Source organism: Echinops telfairi, unplaced genomic scaffold (assembly GCF_000313985.2).
Source record: "Echinops telfairi isolate 266 unplaced genomic scaffold, ASM31398v2 ScPeMD7_9;HRSCAF=40, whole genome shotgun sequence".
Lineage (NCBI taxonomy): Eukaryota > Metazoa > Chordata > Mammalia > Afrosoricida > Tenrecidae > Echinops > Echinops telfairi.
The window spans coordinates 34,447,722-34,474,508 of NW_022103906.1; the positions used below are offsets into that span (position 1 = coordinate 34,447,722).

The 26,787-nt window shown below is 49.9% G+C and overlaps 1 protein-coding gene across 7 annotated transcripts in view; it reads left to right on the forward strand.

Annotated features, from left to right (window-relative positions):
- The window catches only part of FGFR1 (fibroblast growth factor receptor 1), a 49,943-nt gene extending 23,799 nt beyond the window's left edge, over positions 1–26,144 (forward strand). Inside the window, exons 2-17 of one of the 7 annotated variants that reach the window (XM_045286692.1) lie at positions 10,132–10,398; positions 11,775–11,864; positions 12,109–12,281; positions 13,839–13,962; positions 15,746–15,936; positions 17,933–18,077; positions 20,160–20,362; positions 21,141–21,286; positions 21,506–21,627; positions 22,029–22,139; positions 22,653–22,843; positions 23,648–23,770; positions 24,017–24,087; positions 24,388–24,525; positions 24,714–24,819; positions 25,019–26,144. In XM_045286692.1, coding sequence (XP_045142627.1) covers positions 10,132–10,398; positions 11,775–11,864; positions 12,109–12,281; positions 13,839–13,962; positions 15,746–15,936; positions 17,933–18,077; positions 20,160–20,362; positions 21,141–21,286; positions 21,506–21,627; positions 22,029–22,139; positions 22,653–22,843; positions 23,648–23,770; positions 24,017–24,087; positions 24,388–24,525; positions 24,714–24,819; positions 25,019–25,195 — 2,378 coding nt within the window. In that variant the 3' untranslated portion in view covers positions 25,196–26,144. The remainder of the gene's footprint in view (positions 1–10,131; positions 10,399–11,774; positions 11,865–12,108; positions 12,282–13,838; positions 13,963–15,745; positions 15,937–17,932; positions 18,078–20,159; positions 20,363–21,140; positions 21,287–21,505; positions 21,628–22,028; positions 22,140–22,652; positions 22,844–23,647; positions 23,771–24,016; positions 24,088–24,387; positions 24,526–24,713; positions 24,820–25,018) is intronic. The other 6 variants (XM_045286693.1, XM_004696216.2, XM_045286689.1 and 3 more) reach the window with 6 other exon arrangements.
- The last annotated feature ends 643 nt before the right edge of the window (positions 26,145–26,787 follow it).

Genomic DNA, 26,787 nt, shown 5'->3' on the forward strand with positions numbered 1-26,787 from the left:
CCAGGATGTACTCCACTCTCTCTTCCTCCCCCTTCATTTGCTCCCGTGTGCTCTGATCAGACATGCCCCTCTCCCTCCCCTAGCTGCAGCTTTAGTGCCATCCTCTAAAGTAAATTCTTCTGGGGAAAGGGCCCCTAGGTTTTATTCTTAAACTAAATGCTGCAGCCTTGTGGAATTGATTTAAGAACATAGAAATGATCAGATGTATCATGCATAAACTCATTTTGATTATTGGAGAAGTCATGGCACAACTAAAGTTTGCCCCACAATTATAATCCAAATCTTCACCCTTCAGGCATTTGGCTTTAATAAATTGCCTTGGGGAATAGGCCTGACCAGCTGCCCAGGCTCAGGGGTAAGATTGGGCTCAGATCTCGCGTCTGAGGGTGGGGGTGGCCAGTGACCGACAGTGTATTAGTCTCCCAGAGGGCCTGAGACTCACCGACGGCGTCATTCTGCTTAGCTCTTGCCTGGGAGAGTTCTACCGAGGGTGTCCATCTCACATCGGGGTAACTTACTTCATAGGTCCGTTATCAGGGTCGGTGTCCCTCTGGGGATTCCAACCCTGGTGGCACAGTGGGTTGCACATGCAGCTGCTAAGCAAGAGGTCAGCTGCTCAAACCTACCAGTTGCTCGGAGGGGAACAAGACGAGGTTAACACTCCTGTAGAGTTTTAAAGTCCTGGAAAACCAAGGGAGTGGCACTACTCTGTCCTGTAGGAACTCTGTGAGTGGGAATCTCTCTGGGGCAATGGGTTACGATTGATAAGGTCTATGTCACATCCTATCACAGCGAAGCAGCTGTCTACAAAAGGGAGTGGCTTCTAATATTAGAAGTTGTTTGTGCCAGAGAAGTTATTTGTCAATTTAAGTTGTAAATGTTCAAGGTAAACATACATGCTTCCCATAATACACAAAACACATGTGTCGTTTGAAGGCAGCGCCTGTTACTCTTGCAATTGCTGCCGTCCCTGCCATTAGTACTTAGTTCTCATGCTCTGATGCAATCGTCTCGTATTGCAGTATTGCTTAGTGCCCATGGAGGTGGTGCATGAATCGTATCACCTGGTTAGTTCAGGGCATATAGCTTCTGCCATTTGGTTGACTGGTTTCTTTTTACACAGTGAAAAGGATTCACAGAGGCACTTAATGATAGATATATTTGGAGAAAGTTTCATCATCTCTTTGGTCTTATCTTCTACAAGAACACCAAGGTTAGTCTGGCTTTGGGCCTCCCCATTACACCACCTTATCAGTGTCCATAGCTGTCAGAAGACACAGATTTAGAATCAAGAACTTGGTTCTGATCTGTTGTGCCGCCTGCAGACCTGTCTGCTGGATATCAGCTGTGCCATAAGGAAAGAGCCACACCTGTTGACTTGTTGGGAGTTAAAAACTTGATGTTGGGGGAAAGTGGGGAGGGGCCAGGACACTGGAGAACTTCATTAGCATTCATTATGCTCCTAAACTTGGGAGCTAAATAAGAACTTCAACCCCCTGCTCTGTTCCTTTCTAGCTGCTTCCTGGAGGATTACTAAAAAGCACAGGCATTGATTTGCATGCTCTTAATTGCCCCTGGGGATATAGACCTCTGTTAGGGAAGCATGATGGGTGAATACATTTTACTTTCCCTACCACTGAGGCAGGTACTGGACCCAACCTTGATACACACTCACCAGAGGCCCCTCATCAGTCTGTGGCCACCCAGTTAAGTAGAGACCTCTCCTGGAAAGTTGTTGAAGTGGTGGAAGGAAATGAATTTGGACAGTATGCCTCCTAAGGATGTTGAAGTCCCACACCCAGTGTTGGTAATGTACTGTGGGCATTGGAACAGGGAACACGATGCACTTTGCTTTCTAGGATACACTTAACACACTGTAATAGTGACAGCTCTAATCTGATTTACAGTTGAACACTTTCTGCCTCAGGATAGGTCACCATGGAATGCATATAGCAAATGTCCCACAGTCTCTATTCCCCGCTTCATCATCCCTTAGGAAACAAGATTCAGAAAGTAAGTGTTCTGTTTGCCATTGCAGCCATCGGCCCAAACTTAACGATTGTGAGCATGGAGCAGGACCATGCAGTGTTTCATTCTGTTGTAAATCAGGTAGCCATGAGTCCGTACCAAGGGTGCCTAACTGCCACCACCACTCTTACAACTGGTGGTTCTCTTAGGGTTGGAATCAGGTTCTCTTAGGGTTGGAACTTTCCATGGTTTCAAGTTGGGAGAGCAGTAAGCTGGCTCTCTTTTCCTCATCTTTCATGACCATCTTTGTTGACTGCAACCCAACAAAGGTGTCTGTCAATTGAAGCATGGCCCTGGCCTTTGGTCTTGACCAGGGCATGAGAGAAAAGGGTGGCTCAGAGGACACTGAGCCAGCGTGTTTCAACTACAAATTTTTTTTTTTTCTTTTAAAAAAATCATTTTATTTGGGGCTCATACAACTGTTATCCCAATCCATACACACATCAATTGTGTAAAGCGCATTTGTACATCGTTTCTCAAAACATTTTCTCTCCATTTAAACCCCCGACATTAGGTCCTCATTTTTCCCCTCCCTCCCCGCTCCCCCCTCCCGCATGAGCCCTTGATAGTTTATAAATGGTTATTTTGTCATATCTTGCCCTGTCCGACGTCTTCAACTACAAATTTAAATGGGAAAGACGAAGAGAGATAGGAGAGAGTGATTTGGTTGTCAAGGGCTGCCAGTGAGCAGGGTTGGCGGTGAATTAGCCTGTCTTGTATAGGATTCACCAGTGTCAGGAATGCTACTGACAGCTGTGAGACAAAAGATAGGACCCTGTAAGGAAGGTAAGTGGTTGATCACTTTCAGGTTACCTACTAGAGGACAGTGGTGTTACCCTGCCAATGGAAAATCTGACACATACGTCCAAGGACACTGTCAGCGTTGAAAAAAGTCCACCATAACTCTAGCCCTAAGCTAATTTTTGTTGTTCAGTGTAGTCAAGTCAGTTCCAGTTTATAACAATACTATATGTATCAGGACAAAACACGGCCCAGCCCTGTGCCATCCTCACGATTGTTGCAATATCGGAGACCATTGTTGAAGCTTTTTTGTCAAAGCTTTTTTGTCAACCTACGCCACTGAAGGTCTTCCACTATTTTACCAAGTCTGTTGTCCTCTAAACAATAGTCCCTCCTGATAACACATGCAAAGTATGTGAAGCAAAATCTCACCCTCCTTATTTCTAAAAAGCATTCTGTTTTCTCTACCAACACTGTGATTCAAAGGCACCAATTGTGCTTCATTCTTTCTTGTTTATCGCCCAGCTTTTATATGCTTATGAGGTGACTGAAAAGACCATGACTTTGGTCAGGTATACCTTAGTTCTCAAAGTGACATATTTCTTTTAAATACCTGAAAGAGGATAATTGCCCATTTGATTTCTTAATTGTTACTTCCATGGGCATTCATGGTGGGTCCAAGTAACATTAAGCCCTGTTGACTCAAGGTGCCCCCTTGACGCTGACCCATAGCAACCCTATGCACAGCAGAACGAAACACCGCATGGTCTGGCAGCATCCTCACAATTCTTCCTATACCTGAGTTCATCGATGCGGCCACTGTGTCAGTCCATCTCTTCAGGGGCCTTCCTCTCTTTCGCCACCCCTCCACTGTACCAAACAAGATGTCCCTCTCCAGGGACTGGTCTCTCCTGACATTTTGTTCGAAGCGTAATAGACAAAGCCTAGCCATTCTCGCCTCTAAGGAGCACGATGACCTTACTTCTTCCAACACAGATCAGTTTGTCCTTTTGGCAGTTCGTGCTACTTTCAATATTCTTCTCCAGCACCACAAGTCAAATGCATTGATTCTTCTACAGTCTTCCTTATTCAGTGTCCAACTTTCACATGCAATGGAGAGCACCATGGCGTGGGTCAGGGGCACCTTAGTCTCAAAGAAACATCCTTGCCCTTCAATACTCTAAAGAGGTCTGGGGAAGCATGTTTACCTAATGCAGTAAGTTTATTTTATCTCTTGATGGCTGCTTCCATGAGCATTGATTTGTGGATCCAAGTGGCACAAATCCTTGACCACTTCAATCTCCCTCCATTTGTCAAGATGTTACCTATTGGTCCAGTTGTGAGCATTTTGGTTTTTCGTACATTGAGTTGTAATCCATACTGAAGGCTACAATTCTGGGTCTTCATCAGCAAGTGCTTCAATTCCTTCTCACTTTCAGCAAGCAAGATTGTGTCATCTGCATACTGCAGGTTGTTAATAAGCCTTCCTCCAATCCTGATGCCATCCTCTTTATAAAAATCCTAGGCAACCTCAATGCTCTCTCCAATTGTGAGGACTTTTATTTTGTTTATGTTGAGTTGTAATCCGTACTGAAGGATACATTCTTTGATCTTCATGAGTGTTTTGTGTCTTCTTTGCTTTCAGCAATCAAGGTTTAATCAAATGTACATCAAAGTTTGTTCATGAGCCTTCCTCCCATCTTGATGCCATGTTGTTTTCCACATAATCCAGGTTCTTAAATTATTTTTTTTTCAGGTTCTCAAATTATTAGCTCAGCATACAGATGACAGCAGTATAGGGAGAGGATAGATCCCTGACGCACACCTTTATTGATTTTCAGTCATGCGGTAACCCCTTGTTCTTCTGTTCAAATCGAGAACTCTGGGTGTGGACTGGTTCCACATGAGGACAGTGAAGTGGTCTGGAGTCCTCATTCCTCGAATTGTTAGTGGAAATTTGTGATAATCCACACAGTTGAATGCCTTTGCGTACTCAATGAAACACATATATCTTTTTGTTATTCTCCGCTTTCAGCCAACATCCATCCAACATCAGCCGTGGTACTTCTTTTAGATTGAAATCTGGCTGGAATTTCTGTTTCCTGTTGATGAGCTCCTACAACTGTTTCTTAATTACTATCAGCCATTTTTGCTTCAGTCTGATATTGTTTGATAATTTCTGCATTCTGGCATGTCACCTTTCTTTGGGATGGGCACAAATATAGATCTCTCCACACAGGTTGGTCACGTAGCTGCTGTCCAAATGTTTTGTCATAGATGATTGAGCACGTACAATGCGGCATCTGTTAGTTGAAACATCTCTACTGGTATTCAGTCAATTCCTGGAGCCTTATTCTTTCTCATTGCCTCAGTGCACCTTAGATTTCTCCTTCAATACCATCAATTCTTAATCATATGCTACCTTCTGAAATGGCTAAGATCAACCATTCTTTTTGTTAGAGCAACTTAAAGTACCCTTACATTTTTACTCCCCTTTGGTAAGGTATAATTTTTTGGTGTTTGTTATTTTATTTCACGTAACATAGTTTCTTCAGGTTCATACGTGTTATATGATGTACTGGAATGTCTCTCTCTCTTTTTTGTTGTTGTTTGTTTTAGAGTGTTGTATTGTGGTTTTGGATGAAAGTTTGTGGAGCAAATTACTTTCCCATTGAACTACCCATTTTCTTTTGTGACATTGGTTACAATTCCCTGGATGGAGTAACTTTGGTTTTGGGCAAATGCTGCCTTTTGGTTGCCTATGATTGATTGCTGGAAGGAGAACATTGCTCACAAGTGTTAATGTTCACTCTATAGGTCTAGCTGTTTGGCTGAAAGTTGATCATTTGGGGTGGGTTCTGTTCAGGTTTGAAGGGTGTATGAGGGTCAGTCTTGAGAGTTCCACCACTTTCTATCAAAACAGTAAATTTGGTCTTATTACTTTGACTTTGTTCTAGACTTTTCTGCCCCTGTGCCCAGCACCTTCTATTGTGATCCTGATCCCGGTGGTCAGTTGATAGTGGTAGCTGGGCACCATCTAGTTCTTCTTGGCTCAAGTTAGTAGAGGTTGTGGTTCATATAGCCTATCAGCCCTTTGGACCATTTATATTACCTGAGTCTTTGATTTTCTTCACTCTTCTCTCAGAATAGCAAGAAACGGGTAGTATCCTACATGGCTGCTCATAAGCTTTTAAGATCCCTGTCACTGCTTAGCAAAATAGAATCCAGAACTGCTAATGGATCTAAATATAGTCCAAGATGGTGGTCCTATGCTGTGTATTACTTTATCGCTTCTTTCTTTCACCGTAGCTTTTCTAGGTTGGGGGGGAGGATTTTTTTTTTCAGTCTCTCCTGACATCCGTTTTGGTCTTTTCTTTCTTTCCTGTCATTTTAATCACGTTTTCTCCTTTCTTCCTGTGTGATGTGCTTGATGTCATCCCACAAATTGCATGATCTACAGTCAGTAATCTTCAGTGTGTTACATCTTCTTTTGAGATGGTTTCTAAATTCAAGTGGAATATACGAAAGTCATACTTTACCTCTGGGAGGCTGATTTTCATTTTCTTCAGCTTCAACTCGAACTTTGTGAACAATTGTGAACAATGGCTATTCTGCCCCGCAATTGGCCCCTGGCCTTGTTTTTGATTGAGCTCCTCCATCATCCCTTTCTACAACTGTAGCCCATTCGATTCTTCTGTTTTCCAGTTGGCGGGGTCCGTGTGTATGGCCACCTTTTGTGTTACTGGAAAAAGGCATTGGTGATGAAGAAGTGCTTGGCCTGGCAAAATTTATCATGCAATTTCTAGGTCATTCCTATTACCAAAGCGCTATCAATTACTAACCCACCTCTGTTGTTTTCAACTTCGGCATGCCAAGCACCAGTAATTATCAATGCATATGTGAGCAATACCAGTCTGCAGATGTTGGTAAAAACCTTTCATTTTCTTCATCGTTGGTATTAGTGGTTGGTGCATTTTATGATATTTGAATTGCCCCAATAGTGATTTATTTTTTTAAAGAATCAAAACAAGATGGCATGTAACTGATGGTAAATTTGTGTGGCACAGACAGTAACTGTGTATTAGGAGATTAGGGTAGAGATGCCAGTTTAAAAAGAGGGCTTTCTGGAGGTCTGTCATATGCCCTGCTACTTTGAGTAGCCTGTGGCAGTAGACTCCAGAGGGATGGGTGCGATCCTCAGCAGAAGCCAGCTTTTGTTGTGTGGAGGCAGGACACCGTCCTTGGGGAGAACAGAACAGCTAAGCTGGAGCGAGGGCTCCTGGTAGAGAAGGGTTTGGATAGGTTGTGGAGAGCTTAGCTTATCCTACCTGTACACAGTAGTAATAGGGTCTTCATCAAGAGAGTAAGATAACACAACATATCAAGGATGTGGAATCAGCCTGAGTTTAAACTCCAGGGGCCAGAAGTTGTCTTATCCTGAGCTAGTATGTGGAATGAGGAGGATGAGACAAACCTGAAAAGAACTGGGGTCTAAATGATTGCTTTGGGAGAAAAGAAAGCTATGTCTTAAAGGCTTTTTAAATTTAGATCATGTAGAAGTGTTTGTCTTGTTTAATTCCATATTTTATTTTTGATGAAAACATGCCCTCATCAATGACTTCTACCGCACAGTTCTGTGTACAAACTACACTGGCCATGCTGAAAGCGTTTGTTTGCAGATCTAGGTGGGGACAGGAGCCCAAGGCAGCCAGAAAGGGTCTTCTCAGGGCCAAGGTCCCCGTGCTGTCTTCTCCTGGCACTTGGTGTTGCCCTTTTTGTCTCTCAGAGGTGTTTTTTGTCTCTGGGATCTGTCAGAACAGAGACTAAGACTCTGAGTTTACTGTTGGACCAATTATTGGTACAGATCACGAGCTGCAAAATATTTAATTAGCGAGGTCATTTGAGGGAAATGAGATTTGATCCATAGGAGTGGCTGCTATTTTCCTCAAGGGTTTCTTCTACCTTCTTTTCACAAAAACCACAAACCTTTAAAAATGGAAAGAATAACTTTTCTCAGGATCTGCAAAAGTTTATTTTGAATCAGTCATGTTGTCTGCTCACCTTCATGGCTCACTTTCCCTTGAGCGATTCACAAAATAAATGTGTGCCTGTGGAGGGGCTTCCGAACTCTTTTTAAGGCAGCAGCCCCCTTTCCATGGCCAGAGATTCAAAATGGAGCAGGGCAGGGCCTGTGACTTCAGCCATGCCCCCTTCTCAAGGCCCCCAAGGTACCTCAAGTTCAAACCACCCTTCATGCCTCATGTTGACTGATGCTCAGGACATACTCCCCTGCCCCAATTTGTGCTAAGATGTATTCTCCGAACTGGGTACACAAGGGAGACAGCCTTTATTGCAGTGGTTCTCAACCTTCCTAATGCCTCAGCCCTTCAATACAGTTCTCATGTTGTGGTGACACCCCCCCCCCCAAACCATAAAATTATTTTTGTTGCTACTTCATCACTGTAGTTTTGCTGCTGTTATGAATCGTAATGTAAGTATCTGATATGCAGGATGTATTTTCATTGTTACAAATTGAACATAATTAAAGCATAGTGGTTAATCACAAAAATAATATGTAATTATAATTCACGAAATGTCTTTTTACCTCCAGTACTGCTGCTTTCAACATAGTAGCTGCTTTTAAAGAGTAGCTGGTCTCTACACATATGTGACTGGTCTGCATAAGTCCATGATGGCACCCACCCTGTCATATACACCTGTATTTGTACGGGGTGTATGCGATGGGGTTGGCAGATGATGTCATCACGCCGGGTACTCGTGTGTGGGCGTTTCTGCATGTGGGCAGACCCACCTGAAGACCGATAGAGGAACGTGTCTTGGTTCCTAAGACCATCAGAAATAATATTTGTTCCGATGGTCTTAGGTGACCCTTGTGAAAGGGTCCTTTGACCCTCGAAGGGGTTGTGACCCACAGGTTGAGAATGGCTGCCTTTATTGTGAGAAAGCTTGGTGGGAGGCCACATAAGGAGGAGTTGCTCACCAAGCTGAGGACTAGCGCCTGCGTGGGAATAGGCAAGGACAAGCCTGGGCTCTGCAGCCAGACGGAGCAGCTGTGAGTCAGAGCCAGGGGTGAGTGGGTGCAAGAGTCTCAGAGCCCCATGCTCTGGGGACTTGGCCAGTAGCTCCCACGAGCCTCTTCTAGTGAACCCGTGGTGAGCAATCAGGCCATAGGCATGGTCAGGTGGTTGTTATGAGCGGCGCTACGTTTGTTCTTCTGGTGGGAGGTGGACAGTTGACTGAGGATGACAGGCGCACATGGGAGTACCCCAACGCACAATGGGAAATACATGTCGCCCTTGCTAAAGAAGAGTGAGGCCGAGTGTTCAGGAGCCAAATGGTAGCCCCTCCCCCGGGATGGTGGATTCAGCGTGTGTGTGTGTGTGTGTGTGTGTGTGTGTGTGTGTGTGTGTAAGAAGTGACTGTTGCTGGTGGAAACTCTCGGACAGTTCTCGTGAGCCGTGGGTGTCCTGGGGCTGGCCCCACACTGCAATTGGGGGCAAGGGGGAGTGGTGAGAGCGAGGCAGTCGATGTGGTGGGCCTGACGTGGTTGGGGCGGGGGTGCAGAGAGGAAGGACTGTGGGTGTGTGAGAGGCCAGGCCAGGCTGTGGGGTGAGTAAGGAGAAAGGAGCTTTGTGTGCAACAGTTTAGGCTGCCAGAGCAAGTGTGGGGTTTGTGGCAGCTGCAGGCCCACGTTCCTAATATAGGCAAAAGCCCCAAATCCCACAGCCTGGCACCTGTTAGCTGGGAGGCTCCCCTGAGCTGACCTCTCCTTGGGCTGTCTCTCACACATCTGACTTGTGGGGGTGGGGGTGGGGAGGGGTGTCACTGAATCCCTTGAACTCAGCCCCTGGCGGACAAGAGATACCTGCTCTCCCCTGGGATGGGGCTGTTGTTGGGTTTTGCCGGAGCAGGGTTTGTTCACCTGTTCTAGGGCGAGGTGTGAGGCTGATCCAGCCAAAGGGGATGGACAGGCTGTTCTCCGGGAAGTGGCCGTTCTTGACGAAGCCCACTCAGGACAGAGAAGTTCTTGGAGGACCAACCTTGCCCCATAGAATGGAGGGACATGAGATAGGACCCGCTTAATGCTATTGCAGCTGCTTCTTAACTTTTGCCTCTCGCTTCCTTTGACCTTCAGGGGGATGGGGTGGAGAAGAAGAGGCGAAGTCCCCAGGCAGCCAGCCATTTGCCCCCAGCTGCATCGCCCTGAGCGAGCGAGGGGTGCTGGGCCATCGCAGTTCAGTGTGGCTAGTGTCATTGCCTTTGTCTCTCCTCTTTCCCTCTCCCCCTCTCCCCCTCTCCCCTTCTTTGGCTCCTCTTCCTGGCCCCTGTGTGGGGCTGCAGCTCAGCCCTGGGGAGCCCCTGTGGAAGTGGAGTCCTTCCTGGTCCACCCCGGTGACGCGCTGCAGCTTCGCTGCCGCCTGAGGGACGATGTGCAGAGCATCAACTGGCTGCGGGACGGGGTGCAGCTGGTGGAGAGCAACCGCACCCGAATCACAGGGGAGGAGGTGGAGGTACGGGACTCCGTGCCTGCCGACTCGGGCCTGTACGCCTGTGTGACCAGCAGCCCCTCGGGCAGCGACACCACCTACTTCTCCGTCAATGTCTCAGGTTGGTAGCCAAGCCCTGTCCTGGCCCTCTCCCTCCACCCTTCCATTCTCTGCTCACTTCAGGGTGAAGTGTACCTCTCCCCTCCCCGCCCCTCCATGATCTGCCCCCATTCTGCTTTTCAGAAACTGCTGCCCACTAACATTGCTCCCTGCCCGCCGCGTGGCTTAGCTCTCAGAGGGGTGACCCAGTGGTACAGGCCCCAGGGCAGAGATCTGGGGCGGCCAAAAACTCTCTCTCGGAGGAGGAGAAGGAGGCCGCTGATGCTCCTGGAGGCATTAAGACCCTGGTGATGTCTCCGCTACAGCCTGCTCATGCTCAGATCGCCAGCTCCCAGCCGGCCATCGCCCTGCCATGTGGACTTGGCACTGGCTTAGTGGTTTAGAGTCCCAGAACCTGTGGTGAGGCCCCTGCAGTGATGTGGAAGGAGCCAGGGGGCACCAGCCACATCCACAAGCCGGACGGGAGACAGCTGCTCTCTAGCCTCTGGGGCACGCAGGGCACCCCAGGCCCGGTGGCTTCGGCAGCCTGCTAGTTGTAGTTGCAGGAGTTAAGACTTTCACAAACGCAGAAAGGATAAGACTAGACCTGAACATTTTCTCTCTGTGCCGTTGGGGTATCTCAGGGATCTTGGCATGACACCTCCTTCTCTGGGGAATCCCTTAGAACCTGCCCCTCATATAAGGAAATGTGGCTTCTTTTCCCTCGCGACTCTCAAAAGCAGTAGCAAGAGCCGGGGAGAGACCTGGCATGAGCTCGATGGGCAGCCACAGTGTGTGTCCAGCCCCCTCTTTCTGTTCCATCAACTAAAGGAGTGGGGACTTCTGGGCACAGACCTTGGTCACCGCCACTTCAGACTACGGTAGGCGCCCTGCCTGCTCCAGGAAAGAAGCTCCCAGCTTTAACAAGCAGACTCCCAAACGGCTTTCCAGCTTTCAGACGAAAGTGCTGGCACACGTCTACCCAGTGGTTGGCCCCTCAAGGATGCAGACCGCTGGGGTTCTCGTTGTGAGACCCCGAGCATCCAAGTGGCCCCCCTGGCTGGGAGACAGGCTCGAAATCCAGACTGGCTTTAAATTAATGAGGAGCAGCTAACCCTGATGGGTGACCTGAGCCGTGCAAAGGCTCCTGGGCAGAGGGGGAGTATGTTTAGAGTAGGGGACAAGTAGGGGAGCATCGTTCTTCAATACATTGTGTGTGCCCCACCAGCAGGCAGTCACTGAGGGAGAAGTGGGGCTGGGGGACCGTCAGGGAATGGATGTCTCTGTTCCCTTGTCACTGGACTGACCTTGATGGGGTGGTTGTTGATATGGATGGAAATCTAGAGAGCCCCCTTTCCTTGGAAAGAGACATGAATGCCCTTATCTTCCTCCTCCTAGATGCTCTCCCCTCCTCAGAGGATGACGATGATGATGATGACTCCTCTTCAGAGGAGAAAGAGACAGACAACACCAAACCAAACCGTAGGCGTGAGACACTGTTTCCTACCATACTGGGCGGGGAGTCGTTTGAGAGTGGAGGGGGGGCCTGGCCATGAGTGTGGAAAATGGAGGAAGAGTGTGAGGGTGGGCACCGAGCTTGACTGACTGTTAGGGCGCACTGGGCGTCGTTGTTTGTCAGGTGGGTGGGGCAATTCCAGGTCCTGGCCTGGATGGACCCTGCACTGGAGCCTGACCAGCGTCTGTCTGTCCCTTTTGGCCTCGCCCTGGACAGCCGTGGCCCCGTACTGGACTTCCCCAGAAAAGATGGAAAAGAAATTGCATGCAGTGCCGGCCGCCAAGACTGTGAAGTTCAAATGCCCTTCCAGTGGGACCCCTAACCCCACGCTGCGCTGGTTAAAAAATGGCAAAGAATTCAAACCTGACCACAGGATTGGAGGCTACAAGGTACACAGTTGGTATGGCAGCATTAGAATAGCAACAGGAGAAACGGAACGCACCCTTAGCCCTTCCGTGGTTGTCAATGGTGTTTACTGACTGTAAAGTAATATAAGAATTTTTTTTCAACTTTTAAGCAGTCTCTTTTCTATGGTACTTACAGAGTTACGTAGTACATACGAGGGAGTACCCAAAGAAAAACAAAGTTTTTTCCCAAAAGCTATGTATTTAATTTTTTTTACAAACCAACCTTATCACCTTCAAAGTCCTCACCATTACACTGAATACATTTGTCACATCTGCAATCCCATTCTTGCTCCTCGCCTTGTAGGAAAACTGCGTACTACGAGAGCCCCACCCAGTACAGCTTTTTTCCCAGTTTATTATTTTTTTGGGGGGGTACCCTCTCATATGTCTTGTTGTTTGTTAATGTTCCACTATGAACCCTTAGTTGCCATGTATTTGAAAGATAATTTTTTGTGGCTGCATAAGATCTCAGTAGATTATCCCATAATTTACCTATGTTTAGCTCTTTATTTTTGCTCTCATAGTGTTGGAGTGATTATCTTTGTGCCTGCACCCTTGTTAGCATTTTAAAATACTTTCTCTTAGGACAGATTTCTAGAGGTGAAATTACTAGTTTAAGAGTTTAACATGTTTTAAGCCCTTGATACATATTACTCAATTAATTTCCAGAAAGGAAAAGTAATTCACTCTGCCAGAGCAGAGTATAAGAATGGTACATTTACTACATCTTTGCCAGCAAATTTGATAGATGGAACTATCTCATTGTTCTCTTATCTTTATTTTCTCTATTAATGAGGTAGAAAATTTCCTGGTTAGTCCTTTTCATTTCCTGAGCATAAATTGTCTGTTCATGCCTTCTGCCCATTTATATTTGTAGGAAATACAAACAGCAAGCTCCTCGTTAGGGTCTCTGATTATCCGGCTTATCTGTTTCTCGTCCTACCTGTCTTGTGCACAGAGATCAGGAGACATAAGAAAGGAGTAGGGAATTTTTTAGTTCACACACCAAGCACTTGCTGTCTGCCGGGCACTGAGCTGTGGAGGGCCCAAAACAATGCTGGCATCTCTGAATAATGAGAGAGTAAAACCGTGTACTCGCACCTGGGCAACAATCATAAAAAGGCAACGATGATAAATTCTTTAGTAGAGATATAGGCAGGACGTCCTGGTAGAGGTTCAGAGGGGAAGGCAAGGGCAAAACTGACCAGAGGAGATGGTTTTTGAGTGAGATTTCAAGGGCAGTCAGTCCAGGTATAATTTCCCGCTGTACTTGGGAGAGTTTGTAAAAGGTATGTTGTGTCAAGGGTGTGGGTGGCTTTGAGAACCCTGGTGAAGATTTGCAGAGCCCCTCCCACCGGGCTGTCAGCTTGCCTACCATGTTCTTTGTGGCTGTAAATGGGTCATTTGGACTCATTTCTGAGGGTGGTGGCCATACACCACTGTGTATGTAAGTGCCCCAGGGTGCCGGCAAGGCCTTGTGGGGTTCACCTCCGTTTTCCTCTAGACCCTCAGTGGAGCCCCTGGCATTACCCCCTTCAGGTTCGTTATGCCACATGGAGCATCATAATGGATTCTGTGGTGCCCTCGGACAAAGGCAACTACACCTGCATTGTGGAGAACGAGTATGGCAGCATCAACCACACCTACCAGCTCGACGTTGTGGGTAAGAGTGCAAAGGCCGCAGGAGTGGAGCTTAGAGGAATGAGAGCAGGGTGTTTACAAACAGCCAAGGGGCCCCGAGTGCTTACAACAGGTTGATGTGTTTGGCTACTAACTAAAAGGCTGGTGGTTTGAGACCCCCCAAAAGGGCCTTTGGAGAAAATCCTGGCGATCTCTGTAACCAGACATGGAAACCCCTAAGGAGCAGAGAAGAGAGGGGTGTAAGAGCACGATGGGGGGAGTGGGGGATAGGAACAGGGCAAGCCGTGAGCGGTGTGATCGTCTGTCTAGGTGGCTGAATGCCAAAACAATGATCTGATATGTAAACTCATACCTGATTCACAATAAACATTTAAGCACACACACAAGTAAGTGCATGTATAGCTGGTGATATCTGGATAAATTATGGATTGTGCCAGTGTCCCCCAAAAATGGGGCACAGTTCTACTCTGACACACCCCAGGTCACCAGGAGTCAGATTGACTTGATGCCCACTGGCCATGCCTCTGTAAAACAGAGTTAGGAGGATCAGAAGGGATCTCTCTCAGCTGTTTGTATACTGTAATATGGAAAGTACTGTGATAGTCTCTCCTGAAAGGTGACTCGAATTGTGAAGTTAAATTACACACCAACAAACAGACAAACAACTCTTTGCCATCGAGTTGATGCCACCTCATGGTGACCCTCTAGGACCGGGTAGAACTGCCCTGGCGGGTTTCCAAGACTGTAACTTGATGGGAATGAACCCTACTCGTTCCTCCTAAGGAGCCGCTGGTGGTTTCAAACTGCTGACCTTTCGGGCTGCAGCCCAATGCATAACCATTACACTACCAGAATTCCTCAGATTTTACACAGTGGTACCTATTTCCTTCTTTTTGGTCCACGATTGCTTATGACTTAAATATGAATGTTGTCAGTCCAGAAAAAAAAATTCTATGGGTTTAGGTACATCACAGTGTCTACTTTTTAATGAGTTCAGCAATGTGTGGTTCTCGTGGCCCTGCTGGAAGGTGGGCACTATGCCTTCAGCTCTGAGAGCAAGCAGGCAGGAGCTCAGGAAAGCTAGACCCATGCTGGGGCCTAACTCCAAGCTCATGGACACACTGCTTCCTTCTGGCGCGGTGGTTCTCAACCTTCCTAATGCGGTGACCCTTTAATGCAGGGTCATGTTGTGGTGAACCCGCCAGCCCCCCAACCATAAAATTATTTTTGTTGCTACTTCATAATGGTAATTTTGCTACTGTTATGACTGGGGGGACCCTTGTGAAAGGGTCATTCGACCCCCACCCCCAAAGGGGTCTCGACCCACAGGTTGAGAACCGCTGGAATCTAGCACTTCTGATTCTCATTCTCTGGAGATTGTAAAGCAGAGCATTGCACAGTAATGCATCCCGCCCTGTCTTGCTTTTCGGTTTTTCTTTTAATATTGTGAATTTTAAAAAGAAAAGACTCTACTCCAGTGCATTTCTAATAAGCTCCCTGGTGGAGATTGGTGGGTGCTCCTGGACCACACTTTGCATAACAAAATTGAGTGCTGCCCATTTAGTTAAGAAGGTGGCTATGCTGGGCCTGCCAGCAGGACTGAGTTAGTGACAGGGCTCTCCAAGAGAGACTTTATTCCTGGGGGTGCTTTGCCTGATCAGCTGCTCAGGGTCTGAGGAGATGTTCCCATGGAACGGGGTGCAGCAGGGAACACAGGGGGCCTCTCCGTCTCGGTCCAATGCACCAGGGTGTGGGAATGCTTCACTGGACGGTCTGAAGAGCCTCCCCTCTCCCTTCCTCCACAGAGCGGTCCCCTCACCGGCCCATCCTGCAGGCAGGGTTACCTGCCAACAAGACAGTGGCCCTGGGCAGCAATGTGGAATTCATGTGTAAGGTGTATAGTGACCCACAGCCCCACATCCAGTGGCTGAAGCACATCGAAGTGAATGGGAGTAAGATTGGTCCAGACAACCTGCCTTATGTCCAGATCCTAAAGGTAATAATCTCGGTTGGTCTCGGTCTCCATGGGGACTAGCAGGGGTGGGAGGTGGAGGGAGGCTCATGTCCTGTGTGCAGGCCCAATGCGTACAACAGGGATGCCTTCCTGACTTTCAGACACACTCCACTTTGTAACATGGGCGCGTGCGCACACACACACACACAAGCGACAGAGATCACAAATTGGAAGTGAGCTGGGAACAGTGGGGTGGGGAGTGGGCAGTACCATGCTGGTTTCTAAAGAGCGAGGAGATGACTTTGCCATGATGTGCCTTTGGGGTCAACTCCCCACAGGGGGTTATTAGTTACTCTTAGTTACTCTGAGTCAGCATTAACTCAATGACTGTGAGTTTGGCGTTGGGGGGGTGGGGTGGGGCTTCAGCCTTTTTGTTACCCCAGATTGAGGCCCCGCGCTAGCAGACATGCCCTAACCTCTGCCCTGCTTCCTGGGTTATGCGCTCTCTAGCCAGCAGGATGCATGATAAGGCATCGTTAGATCGCATTGGGAAGCAGGCACATGTCACATATAAATTGTGAGCCGTGTCGGGAGTCATGGCATTCCCTTCCTGTTTCCTGCACACTCAGACTCCCACTGGCCCTGAACGCTCCATTAATCCAGGGAAGGTAATGGCCTCACCCTTCGATGGCTCTTGCAACAGGAAGTCACCAGGAGCTGGGAAAGCGGTCAGCTCCTCGTCCCAGAGTTAGACTCATCCTCCCCTGGCGTGGCTGTCCCCAAGATTTACCGGCCATCCCTTGGACTCCCTGCTGGTGCTGACACCTCTGTTGCAGATGGGGCTGTGGCCTCGGGCCATGGCCACTCTCTTCATTGTAACCCCTCCCCGAATGCCCCCCCCCCCCAGCAGCACACTGGAGTGGGGTTGTGCTTTGTTATTTTTGACATTTAAAGTTATTTTTCAGTCAGATGTTTTGCCTTTTTGAAGTGCACGTGTTTCTTTCATCCTACTTAAAAAAATTTTTTGAGAAGATGCTAAATCTCACTGAATGTCTCCCTCGCCTTAAAAGCCAAGGCCTCTTGGGCCTGCCTGAAATCGACATGGAAGCAGGGTGTGGTCTCGTCTCAAGTGTTTGCCCAATTGACTGGTGTGTCGTTGGTTTGTTCCAGCATTCGGGGATTAATAGCTCGGATGCGGAGGTGCTGACCCTGTTCAATGTGACAGAGGCCCAGAGCGGGGAGTATGTGTGTAAGGTTTCCAATTATATTGGTGAAGCTAACCAGTCTGCGTGGCTCACGGTCACCAGACCAGTGGCAAAAGGTAATGGGAAGATGGACTGGGGCCCTGTGCTGGGAGTTCATGTAGGCCCCTGGCTGCTGGGGCGGCCAGCGCCGAGCTCTCCCTGTGAGCCTCCTATACCTTTAGAGCCCAGAGCCATGGAAAAATGCCTGGCCGGGGAGGCTGGTTTGGTTCGGTATACCGTGTTGGTTTCTGCTGGCTCCCTCTGTGCCTTCTGTGTGTTCCTCAGTTGCATGTGTGTGTGCACGTGTCTGTGGCTGCAGTTTGGCTACTACATTAAGAATACTTCAGACTGCAGGTTTGAGTGCTGGACAAGAAAAAGGAGAGAAAGAGAGAGAGTGTGTGTGTATGTGTCTCCCTCCCATCCCTTCTGTGTGTGCCCTCTGACTCTCTTTACCTGAAACCAAACAGCCCCCTGCCCGCTGGGCCTCATTTCTCCATGCTGCCCACTGCCCGCATGCTTGGATGGGCCAGGGGCTGCCGGGGCTGGTGAAGGGTTATAACCAGCCGTCGTCTTCTCAGGTCTGCCGGAGTTCCTCCTGCAGGGTCTCACTTTTCCTCTAACAGGTCTCGCTGCCTGGTGGTTTTTGTTGGTTCGTTTTTTGCAAAGGAGACGCTGGGGAATGTTTCTTCCTCTGATTCTTCCCCCTTCTCTTTCGTCCTCTCTCTCTCTCTCTCTGGTCTCTTGGAGGTCTGATGTCCTGTGCTTGTCCATTTTGCTTCCGTTGTCTCTTCTAGACTGCCGGAGTTAATACCACCGACAAAGAGATGGAAGTGCTTCACTTAAGGAATGTCTCCTTTGAGGACGCGGGGGAGTATACGTGCTTGGCGGGTAACTCTATCGGACTCTCCCATCACTCTGCATGGTTGACCGTTCTGGAAGGTATACACTGTACTTCTCCTCTCGATGTCCTGCCCTCGCCATGGGCACGGGGGGAGCATGCATTGTAGGACCCGGGGAGACACAGAGCTGGGAAAGGTAGAGGAATGGGCCCCACGGGCCTCAGGCAGCTCCCTGCCTGCAGTGTGCCCTGTCCTGCGCTGGCATTTTGTCCCACCTCTCAGCCAGGGCAGGAGCTTCTCTAGTTCTGCAGGAACGTGGAGGCCTCCCACCTGAGTGCCCGCATCTGGCTCTCCCCTGGTCCTGTGCAATGCATGCCCGGGATCTGGATTTAACCTGCAGCTGGCTCTTCTGCACACAGGCTCCTTCCGTCCTTGGGCCCGGCAGCTTTCACTCATCCACTTAGCCCTGGTGGGGCTGAGGGAACTGCCTGGTGCTTTCTGTCAGCCCTAGCACCTTAGAAAAGACTGCCCTCCTTCTGTAAGAGAATGCAGACACTCCATAAGAGGAGTGGTCCTCATCTCTCCCTCCATACTGGTGTCCTCTGATTGTAGGGGAGGGCGAGGCTCCAGCCTCCTGGACAGTTGAACTTCACCCACTGTAAATACAACCTGGCCCAGGGCAGCAGCAGTGGGCTCAATGTTGCCCCCATTTATCCTCTTTGATGGCTGACATTCCTCCTCTGCTCAGGGGCCAAGTGTCTATGTCGGGCGGGGAAGGACGGAGCTTGTGGCCTGCTCAGGGTGGTGGGATGGTTGGTGCTGCCTCTGTGAGTGTCCTGCATGTCTGGTGACTGCTCTCCCGACTCTCTCTTCTCTTCCCTGTCTCGCCCTCTGCCCTGCTTATCTGCCAGGGTCTGATAATGCCCCTTCTTGAGGCAGAGAAGCGTTCTGTTTTTGTCACTGTCTTGTCCCGTTCGTGCCTCCCATGTACTGCCAACCAGTTGTCTTCGTTTCTCGACACTGGGGAAAGAAAAAACAGAAACACTTCTCCCTGTTAGCAGCTCGGCCCTCTCCTTGCCAGGCTGCGGGACGTTCTCTGCCAGGCGCAGCCTGGGCTTTGTGCTTCGTGCCTCTCTGGGATGGTTCCCAGGGGTAGCAGCCCCCGTGGCTAGCTGGGGTGTCTGGGAGGGGAGGAGTGGGAGAAGGCCTGGGGGGTAGAGGGGTATTTGCGTGGGTGGGGCAGGGAATGTTCTGTGAAAAAGCTGGTGACGCTCTGTGCGGAGCTGTGAGCTCTCCTAGCCACCTCACGCTGACGGGAAAACAGCTGGAGCCGAGTGGGCTTCTGGTGGGAGTGGAGCAGAATGCTAAATGGAAGATGGAAGGCGAGGGTCACACCAGCCCCCTCACCCCTCCACACGCACATTGCCTTCTGACATTTCCAGAATTAAGACTTGTGTCTTGCACCCTATTAAGTTCTTACATTTTAGGAGTCGGGTCCACTGAGTCGAATCCTTAAGAACTACCAAAAGTAAAACTTACTCCTTGCCCACCCCCACCCCTCGTTTAGAGCAGCCCAAAACCTATTCGGAAATTAAATAGCTTTGCTTATGGTTTGGATAGGTGTAAAAATATTACCTGTCTGACCAAACAGATGATTGATTGATGGGAGGCAGAAGTCAGGAGAGATGGTCTCCCTCTAGGTGCTGCGGCACACAGGCATAATAAAGCCCCATCCCTGCCCTCAGAAACTCCTTGGCTATCAGAGACAAAAGACTCACAACTCTCCCCATTGGTCCCCAACGCTGAGGCTCTGTGGAGAAGGACATCTTTTCCATAAGGAGGCAGAGAAGCTCCCAGAAGTAGAAACTCAGTTCTCCCACACAGGAGTACCTGGTACCAATAGCCCAGCTCTCCTTGAGCAAAGAGAGCTCCTGAATTAACAATGTTGGGACTTACCTTCAAACCCATCCCTCCTGCTGGCTTCACGTACAAATAAGAAAGTCTTCAAGATCAGAGAATGTGTGGTCTTATCGGTGCCAGTCCCAAACTGAGTGAGAACCCGACTCGGATTCCACCTAAAAATCCCAGAGGGAAAGGAGATGGCTATTGTTTCTCTTGCGGAGCTAGGCCCCTATAGCTCGGGTCCCCAGAGCCTGCTAACATTCTCCTCACACCGACTCAGCCCTGGAGGAGAGGCCGGCAGTGATGACATCACCCCTGTACCTGGAGATCATCATCTACTGCACGGGGGCCTTCCTCATCTCCTGCATGGTGGGGTCTGTCATCATCTACAAGATGAAGAGCAGCACCAAGAAGAGTGACTTCCACAGCCAGATGGCCGTGCACAAGCTGGCCAAGAGCATCCCTCTGCGCAGACAGGTAACAGAAAGTAGATGGGGGGTTTGCACGCTCTGCACCACCTTCTCTCCCGTACCTTGGCCAGGGATTTCTCTTGGGGCCCTTGTGCTTCCCGGCCTCCCCACTGTACTTCTGGGCCAGGTCATTGGGTCTTCCCACACTGACCGTCCCAGAGCCGCCAGGTGTAAGCTGTTCTTGCCCTTGCATTCTCCAGTCTCACCATGCCCCAACTCGCCTGCTGCATGGAGTGGGAGAAGGCCCTGTCCAGACTGTATACTGAGAGAGTGCATGTGAACTGACCCAGATACCAGGCCTGAGTCATGTCCCCCAGACCTCCTCTGGTCCCCGCATGCCCCACTTTTCCTCATTGAAAGAAAGTGATGCCAAAGGGAGAAGACGTGAACATTCGCACTGAACACCACTAATTCTGGAGTTAAGAACCCATAGTCTGGAGTTGTGTTTTTGAAAAAAAAAAAAAAAAACTAGGACAAAATGAGAGTTATTAGATCTAATACGTTATAAAATGCCAAGCTGGAAATGAAATGCAGAGATCATTTAGTCAGTTCATTCTAAAGGTGAGTAAAGTGAGGCTCGGAAAGGCTAGTTGGTTGGCACCAGAAGTAAGAACTAGAATTTAGGTCCTGTGACCTTTTAAGCTTATTTTACCTAGTACTCTGTGCTGGGAAAGAACAGTGCACGAACCAGACCGCAGCCCTGGGTCGAAAGCCCTGCCTAGGACTTGCAAAGATGCTCCGCCACCATCTCCCTCTCCTTGCTGGAAGGGTGACCCCACTCTTCCCTGTAGGTGTCAGCTGACTCCAGCGCTTCCATGAACTCTGGGGTTCTACTGGTCCGGCCCTCGCGTCTCTCGTCCAGCGGAACCCCCATGCTGGCCGGGGTCTCTGAATATGAGCTTCCCGAAGACCCACGCTGGGAGCTGCCTCGTGACAGGTGATGCTCTAATCAGTGCGATCATGAGAGACTCTCCCCATAGGTACTCTTACCTATGGACGTTGAATATACTAAAGGGAGAAAAGGTAGACCAGATGTCTCCAGAATAGTAATTCCCAACTTCTACTCTTCACTGGGGTGAAGTATGGCGATGGGATGTCCTCTAAAGGACTGAATGGTACCAGCCCTGACTTATGCCACTCTTTGTTTCTCCAAAAGACTGGTTCTAGGCAAACCCCTGGGAGAGGGCTGCTTCGGGCAGGTGGTGTTGGCTGAGGCCATTGGACTGGACAAGGACAAACCCAACCGTGTGACCAAAGTGGCTGTGAAGATGTTGAAGTGTAAGTGATGTTTCTGTCCCCGAGAAAACCCCCCTTTTCCTTTCAAAGCAAGTGGTGGGCCTCGGGCCAAGAAGATGGCTCACGCTGTGCATAGAAGCAGCATTCTGAATTCTGAGATGGTGATGGCCATACTTTTCCCTCTCAGTGGCAACTTGGGTCGTGTCCAGGCGTTTATATGAGATCCCATTGCTAGCGGCTTTCTCTCGCCGTAGTCTCTCCCCCGTTCGCTGCCACGTAACTACAGCAGTTGCTCCAGTAGACTAGAGGGAAGGGAGAAGAAGTCCCAGAGGAAAGGGACGCTTTGGGCATATGCCGTCCCCCACTCTCCTTTGGCTTTTCTACCGACTTCTTCCCTTCCCAAGTAAATGAGTCTCCCTCCTTCCTCTGGTGTCTGCGTAAAGCGGATGCCACAGAGAAAGACCTGTCGGACCTGATCTCCGAAATGGAGATGATGAAGATGATTGGGAAGCACAAGAACATCATCAACCTGCTGGGGGCCTGCACGCAAGATGGTAAGGGCCAAGCCGACTCGCCTCCCGCCCTGCCTGTGGCATTACATTACAGGGCCCATCGTGGAGAATGCCGAGCAGATTCAGGGGAGGGAGTATCAGTGACAACACTGATCAGTAGCGTCTCATAGCTACCCTTAAGGAACGGGACTAAGAAAAGGTCTTTCGGCAGGAGTTGGAATGTATGTCTTGGGGTCTAGACTGGTGCCTGCGGGCATCCTCTGAGAAGGCAGGTTATTTAGCGCGTTGACACAATAAGGAATGTGTGGTGTGCCCAGATTAGGCCTCCCAACTTCTGCTTGAGAACTTCTTGGACCGGGTTGGGGAGAATTTTTTTTTAATCCAGATTTTTCTTGGGTGGCAGAATGCTCCTGATCTTCCAAGGGGGAAACAGGAAAAGAGGGGGTGAGGAATGGTGAGCGGTAGGGATGGTAGGTTCCTTGAGGTAAAGGAAACTCGGCCTGCGTACCTGCCTGTCCGCAGCCCTGATGGTCTCTCCTTCCTGTGCTTTCTCAGGTCCCCTGTACGTCATCGTGGAATATGCCTCCAAGGGCAACCTACGGGAATATCTGCAGGCCCGGAGGCCTCCTGGGCTGGAATACTGTTACAACCCCAGCCACAACCCAGAGGAGCAGCTTTCCTCCAAGGACCTGGTGTCCTGTGCCTACCAGGTGGCCCGGGGCATGGAGTATCTTGCCTCCAAGAAGGTGCGGAGCTTAACGCCTCCCCTGGATGAAGTCAGGGTGGGACCAGAGCTCTCCAGGACTCCAGTATTTTGACTTTGAATCCTAACCAGAAGGGAGGAAATGCAGAACAGAATTTCAAACACTTGTAGAATCCACAATTGCCCAAGCCATTGAGATTTGGTTGGCACCTTGAAACTTGCTCTGAGATAATCTTTACATCTTAAACCAAAAATAGCCTCGACGGTTTCCTTAAAGCCAAACAGGAGTTCAGCTAAATTCGTAAGCATTGTGCTTTGAGCATTCTGCTCGCCTAAGCTCGATCTCTGTGAGATCAAATGAATCGATTCGGAACCTTAGGCTGTGGATGGTTGCTGAGCGGCTCAAATAATTTGATCGGTGTCGATGCATTGTACACGTAGAAACTGTTGGGTTGGTGTGTGTTCTCCTTTGTATACGCTTAACAACAAACAACCTGTTTAAATAAGTTTATGATGTTAAATAGGTTGACCTTAAAGAGTTGGGGGGACTAGGAAAGAAAGCGGATAAGGGGGTGGTTGCTAAAGTCAGGAGCCAGGAGGGGTTTGGAGAGGCCGAAAGGAGGCAGACCTTCTAGAGGAAGATGGATGTTCAGGATCCCAAGTCCCCTGTGGAAGGGAAAAGGCTCAGGAAGTGAGCGGGCCTGCCAGCTGCCAAATGAGTGCTGCACTAGAGGGGGACCGACCGTTGGGCGACTGTGTGCTTTTCAGGTGTCCGGCCCTAAAGCCTTATGGTCCCTCACCCACTCGCCCCTTCCTCTTTCCCATCTCTCCCTTCCTTGCTCTACAGTGTATACACCGAGACCTGGCCGCCAGGAACGTCCTCGTGACGGAGGACAATGTGATGAAGATAGCTGACTTTGGCCTAGCCAGAGACATTCACCACATTGACTACTATAAGAAGACCACCAACGTGAGTGCTGACGAGACCCCTGAGCTCCTGTCATCTGCCCCAGCTTGCCTCCAGGAGGCTTCCTCCCACTCAGACCTCCCTGCTGTGACCCAGGCGGGTGGTTTGCCCAAGGAATGCTATGTCAGGATGAGCCGAAAGGGCACACCTCCCTGTCCCCTCACCAAACCTCATCCCCCCGGGGCCCCAACTTGTCCTGGCCTTCTCTGGCCCAAGCCACGAATGATCTCCCCCTGGTGCTGCTTGCAGGGCCGGCTGCCGGTGAAGTGGATGGCGCCCGAGGCATTGTTTGACCGGATCTACACCCACCAGAGTGATGTGTGAGTTTGAATAAACAATTGTTCGAGGGGGGCGGGGATTTGGGATTTGAGGTGGGGTGGGCAATCCAGTAGGATAGAGTCCTGCATTTCTCCCCTTGAGACAAGACCTTGTTGTGTATCCATTCGCTGTGTTCCCAGCTGTTGAAAAGTCTGTCTGTTTTCCAACACTGCCTCCTGATGTCTCCCTGGTCGTTAAGGACTCGTGTTGGCGCAGGGGAGGCTCGGGAGAAGTACGGGACCGGCTGGCGGGCTGGCCAATCTCTGTGCCCAGCAACCCAGTGGCTCTGTGTTCCTCCATAGGTGGTCTTTTGGGGTGCTCCTATGGGAAATCTTCACTCTGGGCGGCTCCCCGTATCCCGGCGTGCCAGTGGAGGAGCTGTTCAAGCTGCTGAAGGAGGGTCATCGCATGGACAAGCCCAGTAACTGCACCAATGAGCTGTGAGCACGGGGGATCGCTGCTGTCTCAGGCTAGGCACCCGGGGAAACAAGCCTGTGACTGATGGGTGGAGGGGGGCAAGGGTCTTTGGTGCGGCTCTTTTGAGTCGTTTGTCCCATGAGCCCTCCTCCACAATTGTTTTTGTAGTCTGCTTTTACTGGGCCTCACCTTGCTTGCCCTCCTACCACAGGTACATGATGATGCGTGACTGCTGGCACGCAGTACCCTCTCAGAGACCTACCTTCAAGCAGCTGGTGGAAGACCTGGATCGAATCGTGGCCTTGACTTCCAATCAGGTGAGACTGTCTTCCGCCCGCCCTTACCCTCCACCCGACCTCAATACCACCATCGAATCTGCTTTCTTTTTAACCCTTGCTGTGTTCCCATTTTCCTGGTCTTCCTTAGGTAGGCTCTGAGTCAGTACTGTTGCAGGGAGAATGTGTGGCCCATGGCTCCTCTCTCTCTCTCCCTCTCTCTCTCTCTCCCCCGGCGCAGGAGTACCTGGACCTGTCAATGCCCCTGGACCAATACTCTCCCAGCTTTCCCGACACCCGAAGCTCCACCTGCTCCTCAGGGGAGGACTCCGTCTTCTCTCATGAGCCGCTGCCCGAGGAGCCCTGTCTGCCCCGACATCCAGCCCAGCTTGCCAATGGCGGACTCAAACGACGCTGACCACCACTCCACCTGTACTCCTCCCCAGACTCCGTCTTCAACCGTGTCCCCGTGCCCGCCCCACACCCTGCGGCACTCACTGCCTTTCCTTTCCCCTTCCCCTGCTGGCTTGAGCCAGCCAGAGGCCTTCCTGTGTGGCCTGCCTTCACCCCACTGAGCTCACCTCTCTTCTTCCTCTTCCTCTCAACCTGCTTGTGAGAGAGAGGAGCAGGGAGGCAGGTACTTGCTGGCTGGCAGCCACTTCATTCCCTTCCATGTGTTGGACCAAGACCCCTCCCTGCCAACGCGCACTGCCTGCCCTGCCAACGTGCACTGCCTGGAAGGGGTGGGGAGTGGGAGCCGGGCAGGCATGCCAAGGGAGCTTACTGGGTTTTCTTGTGTTGGTTTTGTCGACATTACCTTACCCCGCGAGCCCCTGGCGCTCTGGTGGCAGGTGCCTTGTCCTCAGGGCTACAGCGGTGGGGCGTGGGGTGGGGAGTGCGTGCTTTGGGCCTCAACGGAAGGTGACCTCTGCTCCAGAGAGATGGTGCCAGTGGCTTATTAATTCTGATACTAATTTGCTTTGCTGACCAAATACCTGGTACCAGAGGATGGTGAGGCCAAGGCTGGGAGCAGTGTTGTGGCCCTGGGGCCCAGCCCCATCCTGGGGACTTTGTACATAGCTATGAAGAAAACACAAAGTGTATAAATCTGAGTATATATTTACATGTCTTTTTAAAAAGGGTTGTTACCAGAGATTTACCCATTGGGTAAGATGCTCCTGGTGGCTGGGAGGCATCAGTTGCTATATATTAAAAACAAAGATACAAAGGAAAAAAAAAAAAAGGAAAATGTTTTTTAAAAGGTCATATATTTTTTGCTACTTTTGCTGTTTTATTTTTTTAAATTATGTTCTAAACCTATTTTCAGTTTAGGTCTCTCAATAAAAATTGCTGCTGCTTGATTTTTATATGGGCTGTGTAAGAAAGGGAGAGAATGCTGACTGGAACCCCAGGATGCAGACAGGTGGGGGGGCGGGGGGCTGCCTCTCCACAGGTCTCTGCTCCTCCCAGCATTGTTTCCTGTTAGCCTGGACCTTCCTCAGAGGTAGGTTCTGCACGGAGACCTCTAGGACAGACTTCCTACCTCTCCGGCCCTCTTGCAATGGGCAGGAGCCTGCCTTTGGTGCAGCCGAGGGCCTGGGCAGAGGGCCAGAGCCGCCCGCAGCAGCCCTCAGCAACAGACTGCTTCCTCCAAGGAAACTGTTGGACTGAGGGGGCGGGGGTGTCCCAGGGAGCAGGGGTGTCCCAGGGAGCGGGGGCCCACCTTTGGAAGCCAAGGGGTAGAGCCCACCTGATTAAAAGGGAAGCTAAGGATTATTCCACAAGGCTTTGCAGAAACTCAAGTCCAGAAATGTCCCTGCCCCCTCCGGTGGGAGTGGTTTTGCGCATGTACTTGGTTCGATGTGCAGGAAAGGGTTTGGAAAAAGAAGAGAAAACCACTTCGGTCCCCCCACATTTCTTTTCCATGTCGGGGCCCCTGGCTTCTTTTTTCCTAACCTCCACCGGACCCTTCTTCTCGTATCCATGTGACCAGAAGGCATTTGGGGGGGA